The sequence below is a fragment of the Chiloscyllium plagiosum genome, unplaced genomic scaffold, assembly GCF_037043375.1.
Source record: "Chiloscyllium plagiosum isolate Xiang-an unplaced genomic scaffold, Cpla_swu_hap1 HiC_scaffold_12, whole genome shotgun sequence".
Taxonomy (NCBI): Eukaryota; Metazoa; Chordata; class Chondrichthyes; order Orectolobiformes; family Hemiscylliidae; genus Chiloscyllium; species Chiloscyllium plagiosum.
This window is the reverse complement of record NW_028270150.1, coordinates 26,989,566-27,012,754: the sequence shown is the minus strand read 5'-3', so window position 1 is coordinate 27,012,754 and position 23,189 is coordinate 26,989,566. Positions and strand designations below refer to the sequence as shown.

Below are 23,189 nucleotides of genomic sequence, written 5' to 3'. Positions count from 1 at the left end.
AGGTCTTTTTTATATGGTCTGTGTTTTCTCCCAGTCTCCAACCACAGGTGACCCCACAAGTATGAAGAATGCTAAGAATGCCATCCTTGAAGAATTGTCTTTAATCATCAACTCAACATCACTTCTCTGGGGCATAGTTCGAAGAGATGAATCCCAGAGAAAGCTCGCAAGTTCACTTGATGCTGCCAAGACCTCGTCTTCTGTTTACTTTAAATCAACCAGAGTTAGTGACTAATTTCCTTCTTTTGAGGTGTTGCGATCGGGAGAGGTTGACTTAATTATTCAATTTTAATCCTTGAAAATTTGACAATAATTGTGCAGCAATGGCAATCCAGTTAGTGTTGTGATACCATTAGAATCTTTCAACTGATATCACTTACTGTAGCATGAGCTGGAAGTAGGAATGGGCTTTCTTTACCAATTTGTAGCTAAAGTTCTGCATTATTTTCAGTCCAATTGGGCTAGGCTGACTGGCGATTCAACATATAGGTTATGGACCCAATGTTAGCACTTTTTGAAGAGCTCTTCACCATACTGCAAATTATCCAGAGCATGTGGCATTAATTACGCACCTCACTGCTTTGGTAAAATCAAGCTCTGTGGGCTATTTGGCTTGTTTTCTTTGGAAAACTAAAAGAAGATTGCTACTCAGGGTGAGGATTTCCCAACATTTGTAACTGATCTATTTTGCTCAATTAGTTTCAATACGTTTTGGATGTTGGAAAGCCACTGAGAGATCATGGCTATGATAGGGAAGTCATTTCAACAGCCCATGAACTATGAAATTGGGAGCAGGGAAAGAAAAATGTCTTTTTTTATTTGGAGCTACAAGTTCTTTGTTTTTCAGACTGTGCTATTTTGTTTTTGAAAGACACTTAGACAGAAAATTCTGGAGCTCCTGAATCCATTTGCTGCTCAGATGGGTGTCCATCTGATGGCAGCTGTGGCAGCAGTGTGGAACAAGAAGAAAATCAGCAAAAAACTGAGTCAAACCAAGGTAAGGTAATTGTTTATCATTTGAGGTGCATTTAGAGTCATAGATGTACAACATGGAAACAGACCCTTCGGTTCAACCCGTCCATGCCATCCAGATATCCCAACCCAATCTAGTCCCACCTGCCAGCACCTGGCCCATATCCCTCCAAACCCTTCCTATTCATATACCCATCCAAATGCCTCTTAAATGTTGCAATTGTACTAGCCTACACCACTTCCTCTGGCAGCTCATTCCACCCTCTATATGAAAAGTTTGCTCCTCAGGTCTCTTTTATATCTTTCCCCTCTCACCCTAAACCTATGCCCTCTAGTTCTGGACTCCCTGACCCCAGGGAAAAGACTTTGCCTATTTACCCTATCCATGCCCCTCTTAATTTTGTAAACCTCTATAAGGTCACCCCTCAGCCTCCGACGCTCCCAGGGAAAACAGCCCAGCCTGTTCAGCCTCTCCCTGTAGCTCAAATCCTCCAACACTGGCAACATGGCGAAGATATTTCCTGTTCATTGAGTTCACAGAAACCCCCACCTTCTGGTCTGTTGTAGATTTGTTACACTTCCAATGAAAGCCCTTCAGTCCATCATGTCTGCTTTGGTTTCTGAATGAACACTGAGTGCCTTTCTCTGCATATCCCTGAACATTTGCTCCTTGTCAGATAACAGTCAAATTCCCTTTTGAATTCATCGGTTGAACCTGCCCTCAACCACTTTTGTGTTTTCAGTTCATAACTAATTCATTCTCATTCCTTATACTTAAAAATATGCTGCTTTTACTGTTTTTTTTCCCAGAAAAGAACATCAGGAGCATTTCTTATTTTTTAAATATTGCAGTTGTTCTTCTGATTCAAATGGCTAAAATGTGTAGAATCAAGGTAGTGGGCTCAAAACCTGAATCTAGGATTCGAACACTGCTCCTTCAGTACCTGATGGAGGGAACATTTCACAGTCCTATAGAATGCTATAGTTCAGATAATATGTTGGACTGAAACTCTACCTGGCAGTCCAACTCAATCTTTCTTCCTAGCCTTTTGACCACTATTCCTTCCTCTGGCTCATTACAATCAGAGTCAATATTTCAATCATTGATCAATTGTTATAGTGTTCAAAATTTTCACAGAAAATTAGTCCATTACACAGAAAATGTGTTGAACTGAAAGCTGTTATTTCAAATTGCAGCTGGTTATTGAAATAGGGGCTAGTAATTTGAAATGTTATACATTTGAGTTATAATGAAGTTCCTCTTCTGTTTTGTAGACACAGATTCTGCCTGTAGCCAGTGAAGCTCAGCTAACATTAGTTGGGTTGGTCCAAGCACTGGACACTCTCAATACTGACAGTATTTTACAACTGATAAAGGAAGTTGTGAAGAAGCCACCTCAAACCAAAGAAGAAGTAAGACCTTGCATACTTTGTAGCACGCCCTGATTCAATTTGTTGGCAAAGTGTGTTTTAAGTAGGGAATAATATGGGCACAGTATGTTTTAAGGTTTTGAAATAAAAACCAATTGCTCCTGGAACAGAGTAGCACCAGGCAGTAGAGCACTAGATTCAAAGCCATCTGTTTAGTTCCAGAAAGCTTGAGGGTGTGAATGGGAGCCATCGTGTCTCAGCCTTGGTTGAAAGATACTGATGGAGATGTGAGGTTTATGCATAAAATGGAATAAAACTCCTATTCACTTGAGCTTATTTTATGCAAAGTTTTCTTTGCAACTTCAATTATGATGCCATGTTATTGCGAACAATTTCAGCTAATTTCCCGATTGATGATCTAAGAGGATATTGGAAATTTGAGGATGGTATAAAGTCGGTCTCTAATTTCAACAGGGTTTTCTCTCTCCGCTATGCCTTGTATGTGGGTGTTAGAGTAAGCCATACACTTCTCTACAAAAAGCAGTTAGGAAATTTAGAGCAATCATCTGAAGATGAATCTATTGGGTTAATTATTTTGACACAAAATTGCTAGAGGTCTCCATAGTTTTGTGGTCATTCCTGCAGCTGGAGAAATGTATGGTACCTCAAATCCCATTTCTGGAGTGACATCTCTGAGAGCTGGGTTGAAGTAGGCAGTCACACCCAGACTGCTTCATTCACAGTTACCTCCAATTTTTGGTTTCCTTTCCACCACTCTCCATGGCATTGACTCATGTTCGAATTGCCTACCACCCTTGTATTTTAAAGCAATCATCTTTGTCAGGTTCAATGTCATTCCAATGATGGTTGACAACAAGAATCCTCTGTTTTGTTTTCCCCCTCCCTAAAGTCAGAATGCTAAAATCATTTATGGTGTGTTTGTTCCCACAAGTTTTTGTTTGAGAACAGCAATCTTAATCCACCACATCACCAAATCTGCATCATTGCTCACCATAATTGAGGTTATCAGTTGAATTATCAGTGTTTACAACTTGAAAGATATGCAATCTATTGTTATAAAATGCCGAGTTGTTTCAATCCTTTGAAAGTTGGTTTTAAAATATGGGATATCTTATGGAATTTTCTCTTCCAGAAACCAACCTTGGTTGATATCCCAATGCTGCAGTTCAGTTTTGCGTTACTTCAGAGGTAATTCTGTTGTTCAGAAATTTCTTATTTGCTTTACGCATTATTTAAATATGAAATCCTACCGGGGCATCAGGCTGCTCCCTGTTGTTACAGAGAGACCACTATTGTTGGATTAACCTGAGGGTCACCACCCCTCAGGTGATGCAAAAGTTGAGAAGGAGAGTCTCTCATGGTAACCCGCAGCTTGTGTGGGGATTGAAACCATGCAGTTGCCATCACACTCATGAAAGTGAGCCATCCAGCCAACTGAGCTAACTGACTCCCATTAAAACTATTTTAAAAATAACATGTTATGTGTATTATTGCTACAAATCTGTGAATTTTTGAGGGTGAACATTATTTCTAAACCCTTGTCCAACCCTGGTGTTTGCCAGTCAGTTGAAAATCTGCATTCAGATATTTCAGTTTGATCTAAACTTGTACATTAGACTGTAGGATACAATTCTCATCTATTCATTATATTTGATATAGAACTAACACCACTGATTAGATTCTTATATCCTTTACAACAACATTTTGCATTTTTGAATTGGCTGAATATTGTTCAAGCTAAACCCAAAATATTATAAAGGAGAATATTATTCAAATCAGGGAATACTTCTCTTTGTCACAGTTGATAATGTCAAGTGTATTTCCATCCTTTCAATGAAAGTCAACACACTCCTTCTAGTATTCTCCTCTAAACAATCAGAGGTCATGAAGTTGGACACAGATATTGTTCCCTCAAGTGGCTAACAGGAGCTGGTGGAGAGAGAAGCACTACTGTGTTTGTATTCCCTGATCTGAGAAGCTCCATTTAACTTCAAATGAAACTGATTTGGATGAGCAGCTCAGTGGAACCAAGATCAAATATAGCCTCTGCTCCCCTCCCCCAAATCTTACTGCAATTTGTTTTTAACAAGTTAGATAATTGACCTCATTGTCTTTTATTCCAGGCTTTCCATGGCCAATTTACAGAATACTCTGCCATCTTTGCTTAGCCTGTTAAAGGAATCCGTTCAGTTGAATTTAGCTCCACCTGGGCATTTCCTGTTACTTGGGTGAATACACATTACTATTTTCATTTTTAATCATCTGTCAATTTTGTAAATATTTTTATTTCAATTTCTGAATAGTCAATTTTTTTGTAACATCATTAAAGTAGTTCTTCAGTAGTAATTATGATGAGCAATATAGCTTTTACCAAAAACTTATCTTTGACTTCATTAAACAATAGAAAAATGAGCAGGAGGAGATCATGTGCTATAATGTGCAGGTTTGGTGGATTTAGCCGTGGTAAATATGGGGTTACAGGGAAAGGGTAAGTGCGTGGCTCTGGATACAATGCTGTTTGCAAGTTTGTTGTGTGTTCAATGGGCTGAATGGCCTGCTTCCATACTCTTGGGATTCTATCAATGTGATCCACAGCCTCCTTGTTGGAGAATAGTTGTTTTGGAATAAATTGCGCACACAAGCCTTGAGTACTAACATGTTTATTCGTGATATATCGCGGGGAGAGAAAGGGAGACCAGCTCGATCAGATGGTCCTGAATCACTCCAACGGGTTACAAGGATTTACAAGACTTTATAGTGTTCAATTAGTTGACTTAACTACAGGATAAGAAGCAGGCACCAGGCAACTTGCATAACTTTAGCCCCAGTCATGTAGCATCTGGCTCGCAATGGTTAGTAGCTGATAAGCAGGTGTTAGTATACAACGGCTTCATGCAAAGAGACAAATTTGTTTATCTGGTATTTGCACAGCTGTGAGGCCAACCATTTCCCAGGCAGACAGGGAAAACTAGCTTTGTTCAGGAAAGGCATTGAATAGGACGCAAAATGGTTTCCACCCATTTAGTATGTGACAAAATGGCTTCCACAAATCTTCCACACTGCTCCACTGTTCGTTACAATCAGGGTTGACCTTGGGCTTCAACTCCATATTTTTTTTCCCCCCAAACCACATCCCATGGAATACTAAATTTCTGTCTGTTGCTGTCTTAAATATAGTCAACAATGACATATCTATAGCCAGCTGGGGCCATAAAACCCTAATGGTTCACAGGCTTTGAGGGGAGAAATTTCACATCAAGATTTAAATGATTCACTCCTTATTCTGAATCTGTGCTCCCTTGTTCTTGATTCTGCAGCCAAGGGAAGGTATATCTATATTTCTGTCCTTTCAAAGCCCTTCATAATTTTGAATCTTTTAAGGAGATTGTATGTCACTGTTCGAATGCAGATCCGATTGTAGGGCAGCCTTCCCCCAGGGAGCAAATCATGAAGCTTCACTGTACTGCCTCCACATTGTGTATAAATTCCTTTTTTATTGCAGAGCCCAAACCTTCATACAACAATCAGGTGTGATCTGACAAAGCCCCTTACAATTAAGACTTCTTGCATTCCATTTTTGTTGTATTAAAGTCCATTTGCATTCCTAATTGCTTGGAATCCTTGCATTTGTGTTCCTTGTATGCGTACACTCATCTCTGCTTGAAAATCAACATTTACAAGTTTCAAAACTTTTTCTTTAAAAAGAAATTTTGCTTTTTTGTATTTTAGCGATCAAAGTGACCAGCTTCACATCTGCCACCTTTTGCCCACTGACTTAGAATCATAATGATCTGTAGCACAGAAATAGGCCCTTCTGTCTAACTCCATGCTGACCAGATTCCCGAGGTCAAATCTAGAACCATTTGCCAGATTTTGGCCCATAACCATCTAACCCCTTCCTATTCATATACCCACCCAAAAGCCTTGTAAATGTTTAACCAGTCTATTTGCAGCCTCTTTTTGAATCTCCACTTGCATTCCAACCCACCTTTTGAATCGTTAACAAGCTGAGATAATATAAATATGAGACCCTGGCACTTGTGGTACTTCACGAGTCACAACTTGCCAACTTGAAAGATGGAGCTTGGGGATTACACAGGATAAAAGGCAGCATCTCGTCCTCCTCGCCCACTAAAAGCCCATGTTAGCATTCATTCTCTGTGCTCATTCCTCATCATCTTCGGTCTGTACTCCTATTCTTCCAAAGGTTACAAGTATATATACAATATGCATAGAAGCCAGTTCATATGGAATCCATTATTCGCCCATGGTCTAGTCACTACTTCTGACACCCAGTTTACAAAAGATTTATAAAGTATCTACATAAACAGCTTCTGTTAAGTCTTGGCTTAAGATTTGGTTGCAGTACATCAAGGAACATTGAAGTTATGCAGGTACCACAGTGTTCTGGAATGGCAGTAATTCAACTCCATCTATTACAATGTGGTTGATACTTTAACTTTTAAATGTACTTTGTAGAATATTAAATGACTTCATGTCAAGATGTCCAAATTTGGAAAGCAAAAGGGATCAGAAAGATCTGCAGGTAAGTTAGAACTCGTGGCTAAAATTAAGATTATAATAATTTCTTACTCCTTTCTATATTTTGTATTAGAAGTATTTTATGCTTGCTTTTACAAGGAGGTGTCCCAAAAGATAATTGAAGCCATAGGGAATGTTGTTGGCTCCTCACTTGAACAGACCAGCTGGCTAAGCAGAAATTTGGAAGTAAAAGCCGGGCCTCAGGTTTATTTGGAGGACACCAATTCGGATGTCATTGAACACGGTGAATATTTTACATCTCTGCACTGTATTTCGATAACCTTAGTTACTTAATATAACACCAACAGGAGCTTCTAGGTTGGTTGGTTCAAATGCTCTGTTTCATTGTCATTTAGCCAGTCACATAGGAAGTCCAATATCCTGCTTGGTTGCCATCCAAGCCAACTGGTTATCAGATGGAAATCCAATTTCCTTGTCACATGTTGTACTATCGTGATGCATCATGACACCCTATGATTATAACAAAGCTGAGCCAGGATACTGGGTCCCAGTTGCATAGATTACATGGAATATAATGTATAGAAACAACAGGCCATTTGCTACAACCAGTCCATTTGGTGCTTATGCTGCATTCAGGCCTGTTCCCATCATTCATTCTTATCAATCTGTCATTGTGTATTAAAATAATTTGACTAATGTTAGCAAAAGTGCAGGACCCTGCAACCATACAAGATAAATGTGGATTTCAACAGCTTCCTCATTTCTTCTCTCTTTTCCCTCCCCCACCCAGCCCTCCCCACATTATCCCAGTCCAAGTCTTCCAACTCAGCACTGCACTCCAGATCTCACCATCACTCCCTCCTCTGTCCTATCCCCTCCCTCACCTTCATTCACCTATCGCTTTCCCAGCTACCTTCCCGCCCGCCACCACCCCCCCCCCCCCCAAACTCCCTCCCAACCTCCTCCGATTTATCTCTCAGCCCTTACCCTCAAGTCTCATTCCTGATGAAGGGCTTATGCCCGAAATGTTGATTTTCCTGCTCCTCGGACGCTGCCTGACTGGCTGTGCTTTTCCAGCATCACACTCTTGACAAAAAGTGCAGTAGTGTCTGGCATTCAGGCCCACTTCATAGAATCTCCTTGACTTATTAGAATGTCCTCAAATTTGTGAGGTGATAGTGTGGGAGGCTCAAAATATTTTGGTCCGATTACATGTATTTGTGATGTAAGTCAGCCTGGATTCTCATTTTACTTCTGTTTATTCTATCCTGTGTAGTTTATGAAAGTTACTCATGCACGTTTTTTTAAAAAAAAAACAAAAACGCTAAGACCTGAAAGGTTTACTTGCCATCACTAGATAAGGGCAGCATGTTGGCACAGTGGTTAGCACTGCTGCCTCACAGCACCAGAGACCTGGGTTCAAATCCCGCCTCAGGCGACTGACTGTGTGGAGTTTGCACATTCTCCCTGTGTCTGCGTGGGTTTCCTCCGGGTGCTCCAGTTTTCTCCCACAGTCCAAAGATGTGCTGGTCAGGTGAATTGGCCATGCTAAATTGCCTGTAGTGTTAGGTGAAGGGGTAAGTGTAGGGGTATGGGTGGGTTGCGCTTCGGCGGGTCTTGTTGGGCTGAAGGGCCTGTTTCCACACTGTAGGTAATCTAATCTAACCTAATCAAAAGGTCTGTGCTATGAGACTAGAGTAACTGTTCCTGAGAGGAGCTAATGAGTTAACAAATCGTTGTGTACAAAGTTTCACTGGCAGCAATGTATACTTTTTTGAGTACAGCCTCTTGTCTCACAAAAGATCTTAGAATTCCTACAGTGTGGAAACAGGCCCTTAGGCCCAACAAGTCCACACCGACCCTCTGAAGAATAGCCCACCCAAACTCATTCCCATTATTCTACATTTACCCTTGACTAATACACCTAATCTACACATCCCTGAACACTCTGGGCTATTTAGCTTGGCCAATTCACCTAACATGTGCATCTTTGTATTGTGGGAGGAAACCGGAGCATCTGGGTGAAATAGCAAACTCCATACAAACGGTCGCCCGAGGCTTGAATTGAACCCTGGTTTCTGGCGCTGCGAGGCAGCAGTGCTAGCCACTGACCCACCGTGCCCGCTCAGGTCATCCTGTAACTCTGGTATCGTACAACAGGTTGAGTACCATGTAATAAATCTATTCAGATAGTCAAGTCTGAGTCTGTTTACTGTGAGACTGTGTGAGCATCTTTTCCCACTTGGGATCAGGTGCTGCTGGTGGCAATGAACAACATTGGGAGGAGAGTTTTCTGATTGTGTTTTAGCTCAGTAAAAACAAGGACTGCAGATGCTGGAAACCAGACTCTATATTAGAGTGGTGCTGGAAAAGCACAGCAGGTCAGGCCGCATCCGAGGAGCAGGAAACTCGACGTTTCGGGCAAAAACCCTTCTTCAGGAATAGAGGATGTAATGTAGCATAAGTCAGAAAACTGGTTGATTTTTACACATGCAGAATATGTCACCTTCAACTTCAGCAGCAAGAAGAATGATTTGTGTTTATGATGCTCACGATTTTCCTCATGTTGCCCACTGAGCCATTTGCTAGTTGACCTTGCCTCCTATGTTACAGTGGAGCTAAACGCAATTTCATTGTGGAAAAATAAGTGTTTCTACTGAAGAGAAAATCAAGTTGATAAATTGGCCAGTTTTCTATGGCTTAGATTAATTAGACATTTGCATTTTTAATACAAAATTGTGATATTGCAATGGAATATTGAGTATTGCAAATTGTCTACCACTGTGTGGCAAAAGCTCAATCATGGATAGATTTCTAGGTACTAATGACACCAAAGGGATACGGAGGTAGCATGAGGGTACCTTTTTGATAGCACCTTCCAAACACATGAAACACCATTTAAAAAGCAGCAGACTCGAGGATCACAAGTTTTCTGCCAAGTCATTCACCAGGGGCGGCACAGTGGCTCAGTGGTTAGCATTGCTGCCTCACAGCGCCAGAGACCCGGGTTCAGTTCCTCCCTCAGGCAACTGTCTGTGTGGCGTTTGCACATTCTCCCTGTGTCTGCGTGGGTTTCCTCTGGGTTTCCTCCCACAATCCAAAGATGTGCAGGTCAGGTGAATTGGACATGCTAAATTGCCTGTGGGGTGTTAGGTGCATTAGTCGGGGGTGAATATAGGGGAATGGGTCTGGCTGGTTTCCACTTCGGAGGATCTGTGTGGATTTGTTGGGCCGGGAGGCCTGTTTCCACACTGTAGGGAATCTAATCTAATCTAATCCTGATTTATAACTGTATCAGTATTCCTTTATTGTCATTGGATCAAATTCCTGGAACTGCCTTCCTAACTCCAAGTTCAAGAAAGCAATTCGCCTCACCACCTGGGCAATAAATGCTGGTTCAACCAGTGACACCTGCAGCTCTTGTATGAATAAAGTAGTGATGTTGAGGGAGGTGATTAACCATGATCTAGAATAGTGAAGCAGACATGAAGGGCTGAGCGGTCAACTTTTGTTCCGATGTCCAGCAGATCGCTACATGCACAACGCAATAAGATGAGTTGTGGGCTGCCATACAATGTCAAATAACTTGCACAACTATTGTATTGCTGTAAAAATTGCTTAGATTCTGTTCACCAATATATGGGCAATTGTTTTCCAATTCAAACACCAAGAATGCTGGAGAAACTGAGCAGTTCTGGCAGCATGTTTGGAGAGAGAAACGAACTTAACGTTTCGAGTCTGGTATGACTTCAGAACTCTGAAGTGAGTTCAATAAAAAGGTCAAACTGGACTCGAAACATGAAATGTTTTTTCTCTCTCTCTCTCCACAAATGCTGTGACACCTGCAGAGTTTCTCTGGCAAACTATTGGTTTTAGATTTCCAGTGTCCATAGTATTTTGCATTATTTGAAAGTTGTCCTGTTGTCCAGTTCAGATGTACACACGACCACTTGTTCATTTGTGTAAAATAATTAGTTGTTAAGTTTTATTTTTGAGGATTGATTTTTTTTGTTGGTGCAACAGTTAGAGATTTTGTAATGGCTGGGCGAAATGCACTGAAAAGTCACGTGAAAAAGTAAAGTAGGTATTGTTTTGTTTCACTTTGAGGTTCGTTCTCCCCACCATCCGCTGTGGTATCAACAGCAGTTGCTTCGTTATACAGCGTGCAGGCTCTAACCTTGTTGGCTGAGGTAGGTCGGTGTGTGCAAACGTGTGATTTATTCATGGACAATTCTTGAGCAATTACAACTGTATTCTTTCTCAACAAATTTTAAATGCTGCCTTTATCTTGTAGTCCATTCTGCAACCTTGCATTTATATTTTTAATGAAGTTAACTTATTATGTAAGTCTGCTGTGTCACTGCTCCCAGAGCACGAGACCGGGCACATTATTCATCCTTTCTTGGGATGATTTGCAATTCATTGAGAAGGTATTGCCTCTCGCCAAGTGTGATTTGCTTGTTTTAACATTGCCTGTAGTCAGTGGAAAAGATAGGTAGTACAATCTACTGTGGAGAACCCAGCAAGTGTCATTCACACTTTTTTTTGAGAAGTATACAAAGAGTATTTGGGGCCAGAAGTTTCCTCTGTTATGTGTTTGGTTTGTCCTCCATATTCTCTCATATGATGGCTGACATTCTCCCACGAATGAGAATAATACAGTCTCTACTGAATGAATTAAATTTAGAATTATATGTTGGGTGGTCTGCTGATAACCAGGCTTTAAGTAAGCAGTTTAGCTCACCTGTTGACCATCTATTGCAGGTGGAGAAACCATGCAGCTTAAAAATAGTGTTTAAGCTCTGTAATCTGTGTAGCATTTATTGCAAATTATAGTGATGTGTTGCTATCTGCACTGTGGTTTTATTTCTTTTTGTGTCTGCGGTACTTAGTTTCAAATGAAGTCCTGTTTTTGTGTTTCTGGTAAGCTCCATCTGAACTTCCCTTTTCTGCTTTTGTTTTGTTTTTTGGAATAATTTTCAGGTACTTGCACCTCTTCTCGATATGGTTTATCGGAGTGATGAAAAGGAGAAAGCAGTGCCTCTCATCTCCAGGCTGTTGTATTATGTGTTCCCATATTTGAGAAACCACAGGTAACAAGATGAAATGTCTATCGTTGCTTTGATCAGTTGCTAAGATGTTGGGAGTTCATATGTCCAGGCTTTCAGACCAAATCGATCAAAATTTAATTCATGATAGAATCAAAACAAACCAATTTCTTTTCTCTTGGCTTTTTCAGTTAGTGTGAAGTCAAAGTAATAATATAGATGCCCGTGTTGTATGCATGTTGGTAAATTCATTTTCAGCTTCTGGTTCTTGTGCACTGAACACCATTTTTCACGTGAGCAGAAGTGTCAGTTTATGGATCAGAGTCTGCAATCAGAATTAGAGGAGTTGGATTTAATGATCTAAATCCAGAATCTCACTGAAGCCAACGTCAGGATAAAAAGAATTATGAACAGGACTGATGTTCCAAATGCGCAAGTTGTGCTCCACCAGAGGAACTGTCATCAAAACGAGATGTTAAATGACTCTGAAAGTATTATTGACTCAGAGACTCGAGTCAAGAAGTTGTGTTCCTGCCCCTGCAACAGTGGCTTTTTTTTTCTCTCTTTCTCCCCCCCCCCCCCCCCCCCCCCCCCCCCCCCCCCCCCCCCAACACCTCCCTTTGCAACATGTTATTTCCAAAGTATCTAAGACATGTCAACTCAGTGATATTCTAAGTTAATACTTCTGGGTTCCTGACTTGGAATGTTGGCACCATCACCCAGCCGAGAAAATCCAGCCCCAAGAGACTGGCAGCTGGTAGTTTGAGATATCCATCCTCTGGACCAAGGTATCAATGAGACTTTTTAGTGGCAGAGGATGAGGAAGAGTCACAGATTGGAATCCTGAAGATGGGAGCAGACAGCCTTGGTAGTGCACCAGATGCTGTATTGAGAGATTATCATAAGGTGAAATAAACTCTTGAGTTCATGACTGGGCCTGTACTTTTGCTGCTTTCCAGAGTTGTGGAAGTGACCTTTTCTTCAGCTCAATTAGACAACCAGGAGCCTTGAAGTCAAAAGCAGGGGCATGTATTTAATTACCTTTTGACTTGTCAATATTTGGTCTACTGAAGATTTGACTCCTTTGTGACGGAACTTCAAACAGCATTACAAAAGATGGCACAACTTTGCATTGTGTAGATTTTATACATGTTTAAAGAACCTATATAGTTTTTAATAATGAAGGACCACAAAACTCATCCTTAGTTTTAGCACTTAGCACTTATTGACACTAAATTGGCCGCTTTACTTGTCCCATGTATGACACAAAGGGAAGTTTAACACAAGAGTCACAAACACTGAACAAATTAGATGAAATTCTCTTGTCTCCACATAAGGAACAATGAGATATTAAATAGTTGTAGATCATTTCTCGCCAATTTAACTTCTTTTAGTAGTGTAAGATTGACATTTTGTATAGGTTTGATTTTTTTTTTAAAAAGTGCTTTAAAATAAAACTATTTATTAGTTAAGGCCATTGCCAACTACTTATTGACAAAAGTTTGATCTTGAAGCTTTTTCAGATAAGAATGGAAAATGTGCGTATATTCTTTTTGAAGTGGATGCATAAGTTTTGGTTCACCTGTGAAGATTTTAGGTGTAGTGATTATGTCCTACTTAGTTTTTCTTTTGATTTGCTATGTTCTGAAACTGTCCTCTTTTCATTTCCCCTCAGTGAGTACAACATCCCAAGTTTTCGAGCCAGTGCTCAGTTACTGAGTAGTTTGAGTGGTTATGCTTACACCAAGAGAGCGTGGAAAAAGGAAGTCTTTGATCTCTTCATGGATCCACTCTTTTTCCAGATGGACTCGTCTTGTATTAACCAGTAGGAAAATAGTATATTTTATTGTTGTATTTCAGGTGGTTGCACTAGTTTTTGAAAATGGGCTTATAATTCCATTTGGAACTTAATGTTTTGTTTTGCCAAAGTATAGTCTGATATTCCTCCAAAATGCTTCGTGTGTGTTTTACATTAAGCTTTTTTAGTTACTGTTTGCAAAAGCAACACTCTAACAATTCTTTTGGACTATTTATGGGTGCATTTTCCAAAACTGACATCAAGTTAACTTTGTCTCTAGTTGACTCAACTCTGTTGAGGTTTGTGCCGCCTCTTACTGCTTGAGCTGTGATCCTGATATTCCCCATACAGAGATTTGCCAGCAGCCTAGTTTGGTCGACCATTCACCTAGCTGTCTGTGGCCTCAAGGTTCTTCTCTTCCTCCTCCCTCCTCCCTCCTCCCTCCTCCCTAATCTGGCGACTTAATTCAACTTGCTCCAATCTACTCTTGCTATCGTCCTTATTTTGTTTTTTTTTCCAATGATATTGAATGCACTAGATTCTAAAATTTTACTGGCTTTTAGTTTTTTTTTTCAAATCTCAAGCATTCTTTTCTCAGCAGTGTTTTGAAGTATAGGTTAAGTGAGTGCAGTCTGCTCCATCATTCAATGAGATCATCCCCATTTCCCTTTTCTGTCAACCTTACTGTTGAATATACTAAACAACTCAGCATCAACAGCTGTCTGTGGTTTTTAAAAAAAAACCTGCAGATTAATTTCCCTCTGAGAGAAGAAATTCCTCCTCATTTCTGTCTTCAGTCATTGATCCCTGACTGAGATTTTGCCGTCTGGTCCAAGGCTCTCCCACAAGGAAAATCTACCCTGTCAAACCTCTGAAGAATCTTATCTTTCATTGAGATCGCCTCACATTCTACTCCACACCAATGAGTATAGGCCCAACCTACATAATCTGTCCTCATAAGAAAATCCCTCCATACCTGGGATCAACTTTGTGACTTTTTCTGCCTTCAATGCAGGTATTATTTCCCTTAGATCAGATGACCAAAACGTTTAACCATATTCTAAATGTGGTCTTGTATAGTGTGAGCAAGACTTTCCTATTTTAATACTCCAGTCTCTTTGAAATAAAGGTGAAACTTCAATTTGCCTTCCTATTACCTACTATGCTAGCTTTTTGTCATTTATACACAAAGGTTCTCACCCCTCTGCTGCAGCTTTCTGTAGTTTTTCTCTATTTTAAATAATATTTGGCTGTTCTATTCTTCCTGTCAAAGTATATAATCTCTCATTTTCCTACATTATATTGGCCACATTTTTGCTCACTTCCTTAAGCTGTCGATATCCCTCCGTAGGCTCTCTTTGGATCATCTTTCCACTTGATCTATTTTTGAATAACTCCCAGTCCCCTTCAGCCAAGTTTCTCCCTCTTACTGTAGTACAGTTTAGCATTCATTTCATGGTCACTGTTTTCCAGGAGATGTTTTACTTTTGATTATTTATTAAACCTGTCTTGTTACACATTACAGTGGCCTAATTCTCCGTTAAATGTACAAAATTTTGCTTTCTGAAACTATCCCAGATATGTGAAAATTAAGTTCACCCTTGATTAATAATATATTATTTCTACAGACCTCAACTTATTCTCTGTTCTAATACTCCTAGGGGCTTGTAGACTACTGCCAACAGTCTCTTTCTCACCTTGTCATTTCTTTCTTTCACCAGCTGAGGTGTGACCTTCTAGGGATTTATAAAATCATGAGGCACATGGTTAGGCGCATGGTTAGGTAAATAGACAAGTTATTTTCCCAGAACCAGAGGGCATAGGTTTAGGGTGAGAGGGGAAAAATTTAAAAGGTACCTAAGGGGCAACTTTTTCATGCAGGAGGTGGTGCATGTGTGTGGAATGAGCTCCCAGAGGAAGTAGTGGCGGCTAGTACAATTGCAGCATTTAAAAGGCACCGGGATGGGTATATGAATCGGAAGGGTTTAGAGGGATGTGGTCTAAATGCTGGCAAATGGGACTAGATTAGGTTAGGACATCTGGTTGACATAGACAAGTTGGAACGAAGGGTCTGTTTCCGTGCTGTACATGGGTTTTTTGTCTTGCAAAAAAAGTTCTTGCTTTCATCCATTGCTTACTAACAAAGTTACCCCACCACACTTCTTGCTTTGCCTAACCTTTTGCAAAGTCCCATACCATTGTGTTTTAGTTCCCCATTCTGATCTCTTTGTAACCACAAGACACAAAAAAAACTGTGGATGCTGGAAATCTGAAACTTAAAAAAAAGAAATTGCTGAAATTTCATCAGGTCTGGCAGCAACTGTGGAGAGAAATCAGAGTTCATTCTTCAGGTCCAGTGACCATTTGTTTGAACACTGGACCCAAAACATTAACTCTGATTTCTCTTCACAGATGCTACCAGACCTACTGAAATTTTCCAGCAATTGCTCTTTTTGCTCCTTGTAACCATGTCTTGTAATCACTTTAGTATCATACCCATGAACCTCTATTTATGCTGTTTAATTTTTTTTTCTGAATACTGAATGCATGGAACTAAAGACCCATTTGAATTTGCCATTTCTCCCCCTTTAACTCTAATTACTACTGTTTTTCCATGTTTGTATACTTTGTCCCTTTCTGCCCCAATCTGGCTATTTCTATCTAAGTAGCTGCCCTGTAATGCTGCCATAATTTGCTTTGTTCGTCTGTTTTCCTCTCAATGGATATTACAGGTGATCACCCTCGCACGGACACAGGTACACACACACTCGCACGGACACAGGTACACACACTCTCGCACGGACACAGGTACACACACTCTCGCACACATGCACCTTCTCACAGACTTGAGACACTCTGCGCACACGCGCACACAACCCCCACTCCAGACACACACACAAACACACACACGCGCACACAGACCGACAAAGACCCACATGCACACGCGCACATAGACAGACAAAGACCCACATGCACACGCATGTTTTGTGTGGTGAATTTGTACTTGCAGAGTTACATTGCACTTTGCTCAAAAACTGCATACATTCATGTAGAACTCTGTTATCTCACTTTTTAAATTTAGAATCAATCTAAACATCAGGTCAGAGACAGAGATCACAGGGGGCTAACACCTTCAACATATTGTCTAGCTATCACCATTGTTAACAGCTAACCCGAGAATGCAACTTTTTTTAAAAAAAAAGGGTTTTGTGATTTACATGTGAAAGAAGTGAAACTATCACTGTATTCTAACAGCTGAAAGGCTTAACAGACAATCAATTTTTCAATGTATAATTTCAGTTACATCACACTGCAAATTTTTGCTATAAATTCTATGTTACGATCGAGCCCTCCACAATCACGTGATGAAGGAGCGTCGCTTCGAAAGCTAGTGTGCTTCCAATTAAACCTGTTGGACTATAACCTGGTGGTGTGTGATTTTTAACTTTGTACACCCCAGTCCAACACCGGCATCTCCAAATCATCCAAATAATGGTTGAGTGGAAACATGTGCTGTATGAGTAATTCTTTAAATTTTGTTATTTATTTTCCCAGTTGGAAGTCCATCATTGACCATCTGTTGACTCATGAGAAAACAATGTTCAAAGACTTGATGAGTGAGTCCAGTTTATTGTGCATATGTCATCTTGAAAATGAGATTTTAACTAAAACTGAATCTATACTATCAACATCCTGTGGGTTACCCTTGATTAGAGTTTGAACTGGACCAGCCACGTAATACTGTGCCCACAAATTGGCTCAGAGACATTTGAAAACCAGCAGATAACAACTGAAAAAAGCAATAAATAGGGGGCAGGAAGTTGAAATGAGGATAAGCTAACTAGTGATATGAAAGAAGATTGCAAGAGTTTTTGTGTGATTGTATGTTAATGAAACCCATTGAGACTTAGTTTCACACGAAAGTTGCTATATAAATACAGTGTGTTGTTACTAATGGAGTGAAACTGCTACAAAGACATTCTGGATATCATTGGTCAGTGTCCACGTGAGCCAAAAAATTGTGGATAAATTCGTACGCTGCTAGACTGAGAATGTGTAGTCAGGTTGAGTAAGGCAAACAAATGATTTGGCAGCAATTTACCAGTTCTGCAATCTATGTATTAATCAGAAAATAAGAGTGCGTGTTTGTCTAAATGAATGGATTCATTCTTTTACATTTTGCTGCAATTATGTTTGGTTCAGTTTGAGTGAAATCACAAGGAAATTGATGAGCATGTAAGATGCTGGGCTGGAGTTCCATTCAACTAAAATCAGGATTACAAAACTGTCATGGAAACCTGTGTTTAACTATATTCACCAGGCTATTAGTTGCTGAATTAACCTGTATTCAGCACCGGAACAGGTAATTTGAGGGATTTGCCCTGTTTTAGCCGCCACCCCCACCCACATTCCCACCAGATGTACAGAGTTATATTAGAGCTGAGATGATAAATAGTTACAGTAATTTAAAACTTTTAATCCAGATGAACTCTCCTTCAGTTTGTAAGTAGGCTTTGCATGCAGTAAGGTATTGACAAATTCTATTTGGTTTAAATTCAAAACTGTGATTTTTATGGTGACCAATCTCGTCAATTTTTTTTTCATTTAAAATTACCCAATCCATGCCCAGAATATGCAGTCTTATCAACTGGGTTTTTGGGAGATAACATGGACCAGTTCAGAAAAATTTGACCGGAACAGCAGCTGAGAGAACCTGTGGCTTAAGTCAAGTTATTAGCTTAACCCTGCCAATTCCTGACATGTTGAATTATCTCAATCCTCAACCCTTGTTTTTTGGGCATAACTGGGTAATCTTCAGACTCTAGTGCCTTCAAACAATGTTGCACTTTTGTGGGTAGCTACTGTATTCAAGTCAAGGTATTATCGTGAAAAGGTGATAGTCAGTGATAAAACCATGCGTTAGTTCTGACAGCAAGGGAATGTGATGAGTTAATCAAAGTGAAGTCTATGTGGGAATGTAGAATGCATGCTCGGGAGAGACTAGCTGGTGCCAAAACTGAAGGCTGTATATAATTATTTAAGAATCCGACTGGAGGGCTGTCAGGTTCCCACTGATAAATGACTGATCAGCTACATTAAAGAATGTGCTGGATGATAAGATGTTGGTTCAAGGACTCAGCTGTCAGTGCTGCAGGACAGGAAACATCTGCTTTCACTCGTTTTCTCTTAATCAGGGAGTGAAAGAACAAACTGGGAGTAGGCAGCTAGTCAACATCACTCTGGATAAAAGGCATAGAAAGATATCATCACTAGGCATAACAGGGGTGTTGATGAATTAGACTGATTAACACTTCACCTAATGGAAAAGGAACTTTGGGTTGGACTGAGAAATAAATATTGGGGTCACAGGGATATTTACAGCATGAAAAGAAGCCCTTTTGGCCTGTTGTATTCATGCCAGCCATCATATATCCATCTACTCTGATCCCATTTTCCTACGTTTAGCTGGTAGCCCCATGTATGCTAAGGTGTTCCAAATGCTCATGGAAATAATTCTGTCATGTGTTTTTAGCTGAATGTCTGTAGATCTCCTCAAAAATGGCACCTGGGTTGATAGGGTTGTCATGAAGGTGTATGTGTGTTTCCTTTCATTAGCAGGGGGATTGAGTTTAAGAGCCGCAAGGTTATGCTGCAGCTTGACAGTGCACTGGTTAGACCACATGTTGAATATTGTGTTCAGTTCTGGTCACCTCATAGGAAGAATGAAGAAGCTTTAGAGCGGGTGCAGAGGAGATTTACCAGCTTACTGTCTGGACTGGAGGACATGTCTTGTGATGAAAAGTTGAGGGAGCTAGGGCTTTTCTCACTGGAGCTGAGAAGGATGAGAGATGATTAGACAGAGTGTACAAGATGAGGAGAGACATAGATAGTGGATAGCCGGAGACATTTTTCACAAGGCAGAAACTGCTACCATGAGGGGGCGTAATTTTAAGGTGATTGATTACATTACATTACTCTGTGTGGAAACAGGCCCTTCGGCCCAACAAGTCCACGCCGACCCTCCGAAGAGCAACCTACCTAGACCCATTCCCCTACATTTACCCCTTCACCTAACACTATGAGCAATTTAGTATGGCCGGTTCACCTAACCTGCACATTTTTGGACTATGGGAGAAAACCAGAGCACCTGGAGGAAACCCACGCAGACATAGCGAGAATGTGCAAACTCCACAGAGACAGATGCTGAGGTGAGAATTGAACCTGGGTCTCTGGTGCTGTGAGGCAACAGTGCTAACCACTGTGCCACCGTGCCGCCCACAGTTTAGGGGAGATGTCAGACATAGGTTCTTTACTCAGGTGGGTGCCTGGAATGTAAAGTTAGGGACATTTAAGTGACTCTTGGATAGGCTAATGGAAGTTAGAATAACTAACTATGTAGGTTAGTCTGAACTTAGAGCAGGATAAAAGGTCAGCACAACATCAAGGGCCAAAGGGTCTGTAATGTGCTGTACTGTTCTGTGTTCTATGTGCACCCTGGTTATTGGTCTGTCAACAAAGGGGTAAGGTTTCTCCCTATTGACCCTGTCTGTGCCCTTCAGAATCTTGTTTACCTCAAGCTGATCCCCACTCAGCCTTCTCTATAAGGAAGTCAACCTCAGCTGATTTTGTTTCTCTCCAGCTAAATGACCCCAGGCCTGGGTAACATTACTCTAAACCCTTTCTATTGTGACCACATCCTTCCTTTACCAGAACCGGATGCCAGTACTTCAGCTGTGGCCTGAATCATGTTCTGTACAACTCCATCATACCCTCCTTGCTCTGAATTCAATTCCTGAACTAATTAAAGCAAACATCCCACATGCCTCCTGGTCCATCAGTTACCTCTGTTGGCTGGATGGCTGATTTCTCATGCAGAGTAATGCAAATCGTGTGGGTTCACTTCCTGTTTCGGTTGAGGTTAATTCTGTAATCTGCTTCTACTCTAATTTTAGGAAGTTAGTTCCAGAAACACAACTCAACATGTAGAATTGTTTCTCAATTTCACTTCAACCTCCTGCTCTTTATCTTAGAACTGTGCAGATGAACACATGGCTTCAGGGCTGATGTAGGAGGGAGGGTGGATCATTGGGATACCTTCTGAGGTAGGTGGGACCTATACAAAAAGGATGGCTTGCACCTGAACTGGAGGAGCACCAATCCTGGGCGGGAGGTTTGTTAAAGCTCTTTGGGAGGGTTTAAGATAGATTGGCAGGGGTTGGGAACTGGAGCTCCAGATCAGATGATAGAGTAAGTAGTTAACAGCCAGAACCAACAAGTAGAGTGTCTATGAGGTGGGATGGGCACTTGATAGGGCAAAGGTGCAGTCAGTATGATGGTTTGAAGTGTGTCTATCTTTAATGCAAGAAGTATCAGGAATAAGAGTGACGAACTCAGAGCATGGATCAGTACTTGGCCTTTACGGAGACTTGGATGTCACAGGGGCAGGAACGGCTGTTGGAAAATCCAGGGTTTACATGTTTCAAAAGGAATGGGGGGGGGGGCATGGTAAAAGATGTGGAGCTCTGTAGCTTGTTCTATTTAAATTGCTGGAGAAACTCAGCAAGTCTGGTAGCATCAATGGTGAGGAAGCAGAGTTAATGTTTCAAGTTCAATGAACCTTCCTCAGAAGAATTCTGAAAAAGGTCACTGAACTTGAAGCATTAACTGTTTCCAGTATCCAGAGTTATTTTGATTTATTCATGTGAAGAAAAATAAGAATCCATATGCAAGTACTGAAGTGAGAATAAAGTAAAAATAAAGAACAGATCATACTTGCAATATCCTAGCATGCATTATTATGACCAAAGTCACAAAAAAAGTTGTTGATCAGTCTTTTGGCCCCATTATTTTCCTGTTTTTAGCCTGAAGCACTTGCTGTAATAAGTACAAGTTGAGGCTTCATTAACTTTTAATCAGTTGTTCCTTCCTTTTCCTGGGATGTACATGTTTGGGTGGTTCATTGGTGGTTTTGTCCTCTTGATCTCTGACGTTGCAGATTTTTACATCACTCTGAGTTTCATATAATCCCGACAGTGTGAAAGTAGACCACTCATCCCATTGAATCCACATGGACCCTCTGAAGTGTATCCCACCCAGACCCACACCCCTTATCCTATCCCTGAAACTCAGCATTTCCTATGGCTCGTCCACCTAGCCTGTACTACTTTGGACCGTGGGATGAAACTGGAACACCTGTAGGAAAACCGCAGACCCTGGGAGAACGTGCAAACTCCACACAGTCACTCAAGGGTGGCATCAAACCTAGGTCCCTGTTGCTGTGAGGCAGTAATGCTAACCATTAAGCCACTGTGCCACCTTGCAGCAGCTTTGTCAAAAAAGCGTGCTTTTAAAGGACCGCAGTTCTCATGCAGTGTTAGTTATTTAACCTTGGAGTCATAAGCAGCCTTCAGCACATATTTTCTGGCAGGTTTTATGAAGTCTTATAGCTCAGGTTGAGGTTCTAGATGTAAGTTTGCTCGCTGAGCTGGAAGGTTCATTTTGAGACGTTTCATCACCATACTAGGTAACATCATCAGTGAGCCTCTAGTGAAGCGCTGGTGTTATGGCCCACTTACTATTTAGGTGTTTAGGGTTCCTTGGGTTGGTGATGTCATTTCCTGTCTTTTCTCTGAGGGTGATGAATGGGATCCAAATCAGTGTGTTTGTTGAGAGTTCTGGTTGGAATGCCATGCTTCTAGGAATTCTCATGCATGTCTCTGTTTGGCTTGTGCAAGGATGTATGCATTGTCCCAGTCGAAGTGGTATCCTTCCTCATCTGTATGTAAGGAATACTAGTGATAGTGGGTCATGTCTTTTTGTGGTTACTTGAGGTTCATATATCCTGGTAGCTAGTTTTCTGCCTGTTTTTCCAGCTCTTGCAAAGTATTTTCTAAATGACGTTCATGTGTGCTAACACACTGCAGAACAGAGGAACTACGAAGAGCAGAGGAAAATCACCTTTATAGTATATTCAAACAGAACAGGTACCCAATGAATACAGTCCGCCGATATCGCAGCAACAAACCCAAATGGGCAGACAAAATGCTCCCAGTAACCCTAGCCACTCTCCCCTACACCAAAGACATCTCGGAAATGACTGCCAGACTACTCAACCCCTTGGCATCATGGCAGCCCACAAACCCACCAACACGCTAAAACAGCAACTAATGAACTTGAAAGACCCTATAAAAACAACAAGCAAAACTAATGTCATTTAGAAAATACCTTGCAAGAACTGTAGTAAACACTACCTTGGATAAACAGGCAGAAAACTAGCCACCAGGATGCATGAACGTCAACTAGCCACAAGAAGACATGACCCAATATCATTAGTATCCTTACATACAGATGAGGAAGGACATCACTTCGACTGGGACAATGCATCCATCCTAGGACAGGCCAAACAGACACACATGAGAATTCCTAGAAGCATAGAGTTCCGGTTGGAAAGCCATCAGCAAACACACCGATTTGGA

At 40.9% G+C, this 23,189-nt stretch overlaps 1 protein-coding gene across 4 annotated transcripts in view; it reads left to right on the top strand.

Annotated features, from left to right (window-relative positions):
- dop1b (DOP1 leucine zipper like protein B) overlaps nucleotides 1-23,189 on the top strand; it is a 150,884-nt gene that overhangs the window by 101,973 nt on the left and 25,722 nt on the right. For all 4 annotated transcript variants that reach the window (XM_043701242.2, XM_087992537.1, XM_087992538.1 and 1 more), the window contains 11 exons: nucleotides 35-223; nucleotides 872-997; nucleotides 2,248-2,385; nucleotides 3,497-3,552; nucleotides 4,488-4,592; nucleotides 6,844-6,910; nucleotides 7,006-7,150; nucleotides 10,975-11,057; nucleotides 11,851-11,960; nucleotides 13,591-13,740; nucleotides 17,269-17,330. In XM_043701242.2, the coding sequence (XP_043557177.2) occupies nucleotides 35-223; nucleotides 872-997; nucleotides 2,248-2,385; nucleotides 3,497-3,552; nucleotides 4,488-4,592; nucleotides 6,844-6,910; nucleotides 7,006-7,150; nucleotides 10,975-11,057; nucleotides 11,851-11,960; nucleotides 13,591-13,740; nucleotides 17,269-17,330 (1,231 nt within the window). The remainder of the gene's footprint in view (nucleotides 1-34; nucleotides 224-871; nucleotides 998-2,247; nucleotides 2,386-3,496; nucleotides 3,553-4,487; nucleotides 4,593-6,843; nucleotides 6,911-7,005; nucleotides 7,151-10,974; nucleotides 11,058-11,850; nucleotides 11,961-13,590; nucleotides 13,741-17,268; nucleotides 17,331-23,189) is intronic.